General features: G+C 50.3%; 1 protein-coding gene across 1 annotated transcript; it reads right to left on the bottom strand.

The window, feature by feature from the left end:
- Positions 1–3,721: 3,721 nt before the first annotated feature.
- Positions 3,722–7,873, bottom strand: LOC125345498 (melanoma antigen preferentially expressed in tumors-like). The gene is made up of 4 exons (XM_048337630.1): positions 7,260–7,873; positions 6,653–6,755; positions 6,177–6,322; positions 3,722–4,501 (listed from the first exon to the last, which is right to left on the bottom strand). Exons 1-4 carry the CDS (start codon positions 7,589–7,591, stop codon positions 3,958–3,960), a joined length of 1,125 nt encoding a protein of 374 aa, XP_048193587.1. The 5' UTR covers positions 7,592–7,873; the 3' UTR covers positions 3,722–3,957.
- Between the last annotated feature and the right edge of the window lie 2,510 nt (positions 7,874–10,383).

Below are 10,383 nucleotides of genomic sequence, written 5' to 3'. Positions count from 1 at the left end.
TCGGGAAACAGGCCAAAGAGGGAGGAAAGAACAAAAACCACACCAGCAAACCAGTTCTCTCTCCCAGCTTTGAGGACTGGGTTAGGGTTGCTGTGTTGAGCACAGTTATTGTGTGGGTTTAGTTAATGAAAAGTTTCAAGTAAGGCATAGGATTCCTGAGTGGCTTAGGGTATGGATTAGGGTTTGGTTACCATAATCAAATTTTAATCCTACCATTAACACCGAGCCCTATGCCTGAAGCTTAACCCAAATATCGCCTATCTTGCCAAAGTTCATTTTTAACAGCATGTGCTATTAGGCAGCATGTTGACTCACCAAAAGCAGACATCCGGTTCGCCCCCTTTCCATCTCATTCTCCACCTTCCAAGCACACTGAGGGCCGGGAGTCCTTCGGGCGCCTCAGCTCCTCCCGGCGCGGCGCGAGGTTCAGCGGTGCTGCCTCCGGGGTGGCGCCGGGACCCCCGCGCCAGGCCAGGGCCGCCGGCTGTGCGGGCAGAAGGGAGAAGAGCTGCGGCCGGCGCTGGAGGCGGAGGAGCGCGGCTGGGGGCTGCGCCGGCCCGGGGCTCGGCTCCGGGAGAGCCGGGCGGGTGGAGGAGGCGCGCGCGCACCTGCCGGGCCCCGGGCGGGGAGGGGCGGCGCCCGGCGCCCAGAGGCCTCCGGTCCCGCGGCGGTGCGCCCTCGCCCGGCGCCGCCCGTCCCCGAGCGGGGTCCGCACCGTCCGCTCCCGCGTCTGCCCGAATCTCAGGCGGGCGTTTCGGGCGGGCAGGGCCAGCACCCCGAGCCTGCGCCCCGGAACCGGGAGGACCCGGACTCGGTGCGGCGCGCGCCGACCCACAGGTCCGGGCCGACGGCTCGGGACGCGCGGCCGCCGGGAGCCGGAAGCGGGGGCTGGAAGCAGGGCGAGGGGAGGGCAGATCTCCCCGGGTCCGGGTGGCGATGGGGGCGGGGGTCACCCCTTCCAGACCCGGGTCCCCGCGCCCCGCCCGGTGGCGCCCGCAGTGCAAACGCGGGTCATGAAGAAGAAACCAGGCGGGCGAGGCGGCGGGCAAACACCCGTGGACAACGCGGGAGAAGCCGCGGCGGCTCCGCGTGGACTTCCCACCTGGAGCTCAGAGCCCCGGATAAACTGCTCCAAGTTCACTCCAGCGCCCCGACACGAACCGCCCGAAAGTTCCAGACCCCTCTAAGGAGGATGAGAACCTCCGCCTTCCCTCACGGCGCACTCCTTACCTGATGGCTGCCGGGTGTGTGGAGCAGGAGCCGGGAAAGGAGGACGCCACGCGGTCTCGGGCAGGAGAGGAGAGCTCGTCCCGCTGACCCGCGCCCACGCTCACAGAGAGCAGCCGCCCCCGGGCGAGGCCTTCTGTAGGGGGGTGGGATGGGGAGGTGAGGCCCGGATGTGACCTCAGGGGCGGGGGAGGCAGCCGCCTCCAGGTGTGCGGGTCACCTAGGTAACTCTGCCTCTGTACTGATGTGACCATCTTGCCTGGTGACACAAAGGAAAAGTATTTTACTCTCCCCAGACATTCAGGGCTGCTGGCAAAAGACCTGGTTGAGAAAGACATTTTGTCTCTCTAGTAAACCTAGTAAATTTAATCAAGTGATCTCTTGGTGCTGTTTTGGTGTGTTTTTAAATTTTTAATTTTATTCTCAAGATGACATACAGAGAGGTTACAGTTACATACGTAAAGTAGTGAGTACATTTCTTGTCAAACTTGTTACCTCCTCCCTCATTTTTCTCCCACCTTCTCTCCTCCCCATGACCTATTGTTTTGAGAGAGGCTTTATATGGACATTCATATTAAGAACAAAAACACACTACTGTAAATGAGCCTCCAGTTTATATTTTCTATTTTTCCATATTCCTGATGTAATTATTTTCCCTCTTTAATCTATAAAAACCTGTCTCTTCAAATAGCATTTGCTGGGCTGGAAATATGGCCTAGTGGTAGAGTGCTTGCCTCACATACATGAAGCCCTGGGTTCGAGTTCTCAGCACCGCATACATACAAAAAGCCAGAAGTAGCACTGTGGCTCAAGAGGTTGAGTGCTATCCTTGAGTAAAAAGAAGCCAGGGCCAGGGTCAGTGCTCAAGCCCTGAGTCCAAACCCCAGGACTAGCCAAAACAAACAAATATATACATGTATGGCATTTGCTTTGTACTCTGAAATACTCACTGGTATACAAAACCTATCAACTCTTGAAGTATGAGAAATGGAAGAGTTTTAGATATGGCTACTGCCACCCACAGGAAACCTATGCCAGGCTTAGAAAAGACTGCTGCCTTGGAGCTAAATTTCAGGACAACCTCAAGGCAACACTCATAAATTAACCTATCTAGTCTTGGATGAATCTCAAGGGAAAATGGGGATCCTGGCCTCACTTCTTCAGGGGATTGACATCCCATCTACTTTATTCCTTTTTGACACTAGAACTCACTTTATTGACTTCCTACCCAGAGTTCTTTCTGCATGCACTAGGCTGGAGGTTTAGTGACCAGGGTACAGCATGGATACCATCCACACTTTCTGACCCTTCAGTGCCTCTTAGCTCCATGAATCATGATGCCATGTAATTCTATTCGAAAATCAATTAGACCATGACATGGCTCGGTGGATTGCTCCATATTCATGTGCTAGGATAATAAATAGGTAGGTTAGGACATATCTACAACCCTACCAGCTCCAAGCAAATCCAATATATCATCATGGCACTGAATCCAAGATTGGATTCATTCTTCTCTACAGGAAGAGGGTATGTGAAAGACTGTCTCCCCTTAAAGGAGACATAGCAAACAGTCAGATACCCAGGACCAAGGTGGAATATGGAGGCAACACAAGCACATGAAATAGCTCCCATAAGATGCAGAAGAGCCAATCTGGTGAGAATTCAAACTATTCCCTGAGGGGGGAAAAAAAGGACCAATAAGCAAGACTCCCCCAAAGAGATTAAAAACAGGAAAGAGCCTAGTAACCCTATAAAAGCCTGTTGCCAACCCCACATTGGCACCTTCACCAGATCAGAAGCAGCAGTAGCAATAGCAGCAATATGCTCTTGGCCTCATTGCCCATCATTTTCCTTTTAATAGTGTCCTAATAAATGTTCCCGGGCTGGGGATATGGCCTAGTGGCAAGAGTGCTTGCCTCGTATACATGAGGCCCTGGGTTCGATTCCCCAGCACCACATATACAGAAAATGGCCAGAAGTGGCGCTGTGGCTCAAGTGGCAGAGTGCTAGCCTTGAGCAAAAAGAAGCCAGGGACAGTGCTCAGGCCCTGAGTCCAAGCCCCAGGACTGGCCAAAAAAAAAAAAAAAAAAATGTTCCCACTAATCATTTCTCAGCAAATTTTTTTTGCCAACTCTCAACTTTAAATAATATCTGACTTTTAAGTTACCGAAACAGGTTCATATATCACACAGCATAACAAATCATTTATACTAAGGTTTCTTTAATTATGGCTGTCTCTTTACATTCATCAATGTAGGGACAATTCTTTTTTTTTTTCTTTTTTTTTTTTTTTGCCAGTCCTGGGCCTTGGACTCAGGGCCTGAGCACTGTCCCTGGCTTCTTCCCGCTCAAGGCTAGCACTCTGCCACTTGAGCCACAGCGCCGCTTCTGGCCGTTTTTTCTGTATATGTGGTCTGGGGAATCGAACCTAGGGCCTCGTGTATCCGAGGCAGGCACTCTTGCCACTAGGCTATATCCCCAGCCCCGGGACAATTCTTATACATCACCCTACCCATGTAAAATTTCAAATTCTCATTTGTAATGCCTTAGGATATTTTTGACAATGACCAAACTGCCCCAAGTCAATGTCTAACTCGCATCCCTGATCATCTTTCCTTTTCCTGCTTACCATGAGCAGTCCTTTGTAACTGTGGCTTCTGTGATTTGTACGCTTCGGTGTCCACATGTCCAGACCAAAGCTGTGGATAGGGCTACTTACCTGTGTAGATGCTACCAGGGCATGGGCCACAGGTCACTGAAGGGCCACTCACGATGAGGACAGGGTTTGCCACTGAGCCACCCCATGTCTGACCGCCCCAACTCTTGTAGCATCTGCATCAGCTTGGCTTGTAGGGTAGCAAGCAACCCATCTCCAACATGCTCATAAAATTCCAGTGGTGCAGGGTACCGCACACGCCTTAAGTTGGTCAGTCCAATGGTGTGGCGAACGACTCGCAACAGCACATTTATGGAGATGGGGTTCCCAGAAAAGCTAAAGGTTGTGAGCTGGGAACAGTGTCTCAGGGCAGGCAGAATGGCAGTGAGTTGGAGGTTCATGATCCCACATTCCTCTAGGCTCAGGACCTGGAGGGTACTCGATACATTCTCTAGCAGTGCTTCCAGGGTCTCAGAACTTATGTCCATCAGGATAACCCTATTTAGACACAGTCCCCTTAGCTGTCTTGTATTGGGGCACTTAGACAAATTCATCAAGTCTGATTCTAGAAGCAGACAATTGGTGAGAGAGAGGATCTTCAAGGGGCTCCTCAGGCACCTGTGGACAGAGAGAACAGTCAGTGCTGGGGACTGGTGGTGATGAGTAGCAGCCAGTGGGGAGAACTCATAACTCAATACAGCCAATGCAGCAAAGAAAAACCCCAAAGTTTTCCTGATGCCCAACCTTGAGGCTGTCATACTGTAAAGAGGTCTTCCAACAAGGCCAATTTACATGAAGTCCTTTCTACATTTGTTAACCTTGTTCTGGAACTGGGTCAAGTAAATAAGACCTCACATATTCCCTTTCCTTATCTACTGAGTAGAGCAAAGCATACAGATTAGTTGTTGTGATGGTTAAATAAGAGGACCACGAAGATTACTCAGAAAAGAACCTGACCCTAGGTATCAAGAAGAGAAGGACATTAGATTATTTTAGTTCCAGAGACACAAATATAAATCCCCTCAATTAATAACCTGGGGGGGGGGAATTAATTTCTTAAAGCAAAAAAGAAGCAGAAGCAGCGTAAGAAGACAAAGCAGAAGCAGCGTAAGAAGACAAAGCAGAAGCAGCGTAAGAAGACAAAGCAGCAGCAGATAAGCACAAAGAAGAGAAGAGGAAGCAGCAGCAGTAGCAGCAATAACAAACCCAAATCAGGCTTTCTTCCAGCAACTGTGTTAATTAAGTCACCTATATTACCTAGTATGAGGCTACTAAAATACCCTTCATAAAGTACAAACCTAGAAGGCAAACAGCCTCCAAAATGTCTGCCAGACACAGGGATCAACTTCAGACTTTTTTTTTTTTTTTGCCAGTCCTGGGACTTGGACTCAGGGCCTGAGCACTGTCCCTGGCTACTTTTTCTCAAGGCTAGCGCTCTGCCACTTGAGTCACAGCGCCACTTCTGGCCATTTTCTGTATATGTGGTGCTGGGGAATCGAACCAGGGCTTCAAGTATACGAGGCAAGCACTCTTGCCACTAGGCCATATCCCCAGCCCCCAGACTTTTTTATTATCTCTTAACCACCTATCCTTTATTTCTAGAATCATATACTTCATATATACTCCCTCACATTAAGTACAAATCCATTTTGAAATTGAGTCTCCATTATGATAAAATAAAAGGAATTAAGTAGAACTCTTAAGAGAGAGTTAAGGATGTACTGTTACAATCAATGGATCAATATATCAGTGGGCTGTCTAAAGTATAAATCCTTTATAAAATCTGGCTTATCTAATTCTATGTCTCACTCTGTGTTCTTATGTGTGTTGTTCTCTTTTTAAATTTCTAGACAGAGTTTTACTATGTAGCATAGGCTTATCTCAAAGACAAAATTCTCCTGCCAAGCCTCTCGAATGCTCGAATTACAGGTATAAACTACCACACCCAGGGTCCTGACATTGCTTGAGCACATAGTCTCTGCATATAAACCAAAACAGTGGCATTCACTGGATATTTTCCACTGGACCTCAACTAGATCTGTGAGCCAAAATAAATAGTTGTTCTATATAACTTGAGATGATTGTACCCAGTATATGCAATTGTACTATTCTGATCCAAAGAGGGATAAAGACTACCTCTAAACTGTTTGGATAGATACCATACTTGGGAACAAGACAAATGTTGACATACAGGGACACATGATTATGGCTGTCACAGAGCAAAGATGCTTTATCCATCCTGAAATGAATACAGACCTGTCCTATTCTGCAGAGCAAATGTAATAACCCTCACCTGAGCAAACTGCACAAGGAGCCTTCAAGAGAGCTGATGGATTCCAAATGAAGCTCCTGGAGGTGATGTAGACTGAGCAACTGAGAGCTGAACGTCTCCACAAACTGCTCCTCCTCCTCCCAAGAACTACACTGGGACATCTGTGTCTGAGACAGGAAGAGTCTGTGCAATTTACCCATGTATGGTAGAAGAGAAAGGAGCTTCCCCAGGACTGATAATTTCCAGTTACAGACCAGTTCCAAATCCTGGACAGAATACAGCCTCACCATTTTCAATACCTTCATATTTTGTACGGACAGTGCAAAAATACTCAGCTTGTTACAGTATAAGTGTAGTAAACCTTTCCACTGCTTGGCCTTTTCAATCAGAGAAGTGAGCCATTCATCGTGGCTGCCAATACTGAGGTAGAGATCTATGAACACCTTCAGGGGAGCCCTGGGCTCTTTTGCTCCCATACTGGATCCATCCACCTTTACCTTCATCAATGGCAGGATGGCCTGGGACAGTGAGCACATGCCATCCCTGCTACCAGACCATATAGTTTTCTGACATAGATCCAGTACTTGCAGTTTCCCCTGCCTGTGGATAAAACAGATGATTAATGGAAGGTAAAGGGAAGGGTCTCAGAATGAAGGTAAAGGTCAAATATAAACATGAACTCTAAAACCCAGGTATTAGCTGTGGTCCCCTTTTCTCCTAGGATCTTGCTTTTTCCTCTGATTTCTTCTCTCTTAAGGTTATTCTGTTATCTGACTGTCTGTTTAGCATCTGTTATCTATCTGTTCTTCTACCCAATATGTTTAACTTTGTATTACTGAGTACTGATCATAGGACCTCAGAAGTGCAAGGCAAGTATTCTACCACTGAGATTGAACCCTAGAATCTACTTCCCATACCTTTAAGTGACACTGGGAAGGAATGCAGACATGTTCCTTCAGTCAATAGTGCATTATATGGTGGTTCATCCTAAAGGAGATACCAACAATTGTTTCTAGCACCACCCAAGTGTCCACTCTAAAGGCCTCTGATCCCAGCTGTGTCATGTGAGGCTCCCAGGACTTCAGGCTATTGGGTCTTCCTCACCTAGGGCAAATGTCTTCAGCAAGCAGGGCATCGAGCCCACTGAGCACAGCTTGGAAGTTCTCCTGGTGTGGTTGCCCTTCCTTCAGCAGGGACCCCAGAGGGAGGTAGGCAAAGGGCCAGGCCTGCACAATCCTCTTCACACTCTCATTGTGTCTCCCAGTATAGGCTGCCATGAACAGAGGTGGGAAGAGCTCTACAGGCAGCTCTTCCAGAGCAGCAATGACCAAAGCATCATCCTTCAGCAGGCTCTGTACAGCCAGCTCCAGGAGGCTTGGTGGGCCACACATACTCATCCTGATGAATCTGTTGGGAAAAAAATGCTGGGGAAACATGCAGGCACTTAGTTAACTTCTCAGGCTAAGTGTGAACAACTGCATTTTCTTCCTCCCTTCAGAGAGATCAATCCAGGGCCAATGCCATTGGTCTGGAAACAGCAGAGAAAATTCAGTCTGCCAAATTATCTTCTACATTCTGTGGCCATAAAACCAGGTCTATGCCTCTACTGACTGACACCAGGACAAACATCTGGCCCAGAGCTGAAGAAAATGAAATGACCACTGTCCCACTTTGTTCTCACTAATTCTAGCCTTCCTGAAAAGTGAATAACAAGGAGTTTAAAAGCTGGCACAGCCTTTTGTAGGGAAAAGGCTGAGACAGTAACTTCTCAAAAAAAGCCACAGACCAGGAGGGTTTGGGCTTTGAGTATTTCTCAATTTTGAAATATCTGCCTTATGTATTAGTTGGTATTCTGATTAGTCTAACTGCCGAAATGCCAAACACATGTATGTTTTAGGTTCAATTCACATACAGATATTCAGGATCTTTTACATAACATTTACAATTTTATAGAGTAGATTACTATACAAATGCAATCCTTCTGGTTTACTTGATATTTTAAAAAATTCTAGGCATAAACCAAACTTCAGGTGTAGAATTTCCTAGTTTGACATCATGTTAGCTATCAAAATATTTCCAATTTTAATACATATTAGGTTTCAGATGTTCTTATTTTGCCAAGGACGAGAATGGGAATGCCACATGGCCCACACTGTTTCCTTCTCTCTTAAGCAAACATTAAGACTTTATCACAAGAAAAGAACAGTGCATAACCAGACTCAGCAGATTACCTGTCTAGGAAGCACAAGCCTTAGATCAAACTCCAGTACTTCCAAAGCAGAAAGAAGACAAAGATTCCTAGCAAGAATTATACTTTACATCTGTATTCTAGGCTGCTTAAGAGGTGGATGTGGACATATCATGGACCAAGGCTGTCTCAGGCAAAAACACAACACTATCTGGAAAACATGAGGGAATGTCTCCAGTGTAAAATACTTACCTAGTGAGCAACAGGTCCTAAGCTTCACTACCATTAGCTAACTAATGTTAGAAAAACATAGGCACCAACAACAATGTCAAAATAGCAATTGTATATGATGTAAATTTAGGCAGGGAGTTAAAAATTCTAATGGCAGAGAATGATGATGTGGATATTGATAAGCAATCACCTTTGGACTTCAGTCCTTAACAGAGTAACTTGTTACATAGAACAGAGACTTGCCAACCTGCAGACCCCCTAATTCAAGGAAAATGACAGCAAGATCTGACCATGCAAAGCCAAGAACTGCCACACCTGACATGCCACGAATCGATGATGCATAATCTGAAAGTTAATGACACGTTAGCCCAGTTTCCAGAACTGAAAACCCGTGTCCACAGACCCCACTAATAGTCGGCTCTTGAGTGCTTGACATCCCTGAGCATGTGTTGTGAAAAGGACCGCATTCTGACAGTAGGGTCTCTAGTATAACTAGGATGCTTCTTATAAAGTGGGACCTGGACAGATTTGCACAAAATGCTCTTTGGAGAAAACGCAGTATGAAAGAAAATAAAGGCTGCTCCTATTTCTGCTTTCTCTACTCAGTCTCTCTCTCCCAAATCTGGTCCACTTCTCCTTAGTCGCAGAGCCGGGACCGGCCTGGGGCCCCCGCCGGCGACCCTCCCGGAAGGACCTGGCCGCGGCCTCCACGGCGCCCTCCGGGGCCCGGCTTTCCCTCGGCCCCGCTCCGCCCTCGGCCCCCCGCCGGCTACGGGGCGACCGCGGGCGACCCGGGACCGCAGGCCCGGAGGGCCGGGCGCGGGGCACTCCCCTCAGGTCTCCGCCCGAGGCGGAAGGCCGCGCCGCCCGGGCCTCGGCGGCCCCGGCCCCGCACTGCGGCGGGAGCTGGGCGGCGCCCGGCGTCCCGACGCCCCCGCCTCCAGGACGGGGAGGGGCCGGGAGGGAGCCCGGGTCACCCCGCCGGAGGGAAGCGGGGAGGGCGGCGTGACTGTTTACCTTTCCTCCCGCCCGCGCCTCGCCCCGCGGGCCGGGCCCAGCGCCTCTCCCGGCGACCGCCACGCGCAGCCCTGGCCCCGGCCCAGGAAGCCCGCGGTGACTCAGCGATTTCCCCACCGCCGATTCCCGCCTCTCCGGCCTCTCGTGTGATATCTCGCGATATCGCCGATGGGTAGGCCCGGCGCCCGCCGCAGCTCCCAGCGCCCAGCCGTGGAGGGAAGTCGGGCCGTGCCCTTTGAGTAACTTTGGTTTACAATGAGTGAAGCAGCCGCCGGTGGCTCCCGCCCGCCGTCCCAGCTACTCAGGAGGCTGAGCTCTGAGAATTGCGGGGCTCCCCTCAGGTCTCCGCCCGAGGCGGAAGGCCGCGCCGCCCGGGCCTCGGCGGCCCCGGCCCCGCACTGCGGCGGGAGCTGGGCGGCGCCCGGCGTCCCGACGCCCCCACCTCCAGGACGGGGAGGGGCCGGGAGGGAGCCCGGGTCACCCCGCCGGAGGGAAGCGGGGAGGGCGGCGTGACTGTTTACCTTTCCTCCCGCCCGCGCCTCGCCCCGCGGGCCGGGCCCAGCGCCTCTCCCGCCTCTCCCGGCGACCGCCACGCGCAGCCCTGGCACCGGCCCAGGAAGCCCGCGGTGACTCAGCGATTTCCCCACCGCCGATTCCCGCCTCTCCGGCCTCTCGTGTGAAATCTCGCGATATCGCCGATGGGTAGGCCCGGCGCCCGCCGCAGCTCCCAGCGCCCGGCCGTGGAGGGAAGTCGGGCCGTGCCCTTTGAGTAACTTTGGTTTACAATGAGTG

This window comes from Perognathus longimembris, unplaced genomic scaffold (genome assembly GCF_023159225.1).
Source record: "Perognathus longimembris pacificus isolate PPM17 unplaced genomic scaffold, ASM2315922v1 HiC_scaffold_5741, whole genome shotgun sequence".
NCBI lineage: Eukaryota > Metazoa > Chordata > Mammalia > Rodentia > Heteromyidae > Perognathus > Perognathus longimembris.
The sequence above is the reverse complement of the archived record's forward strand: the minus strand, read 5'-3'. Positions and strand labels throughout refer to the sequence as shown.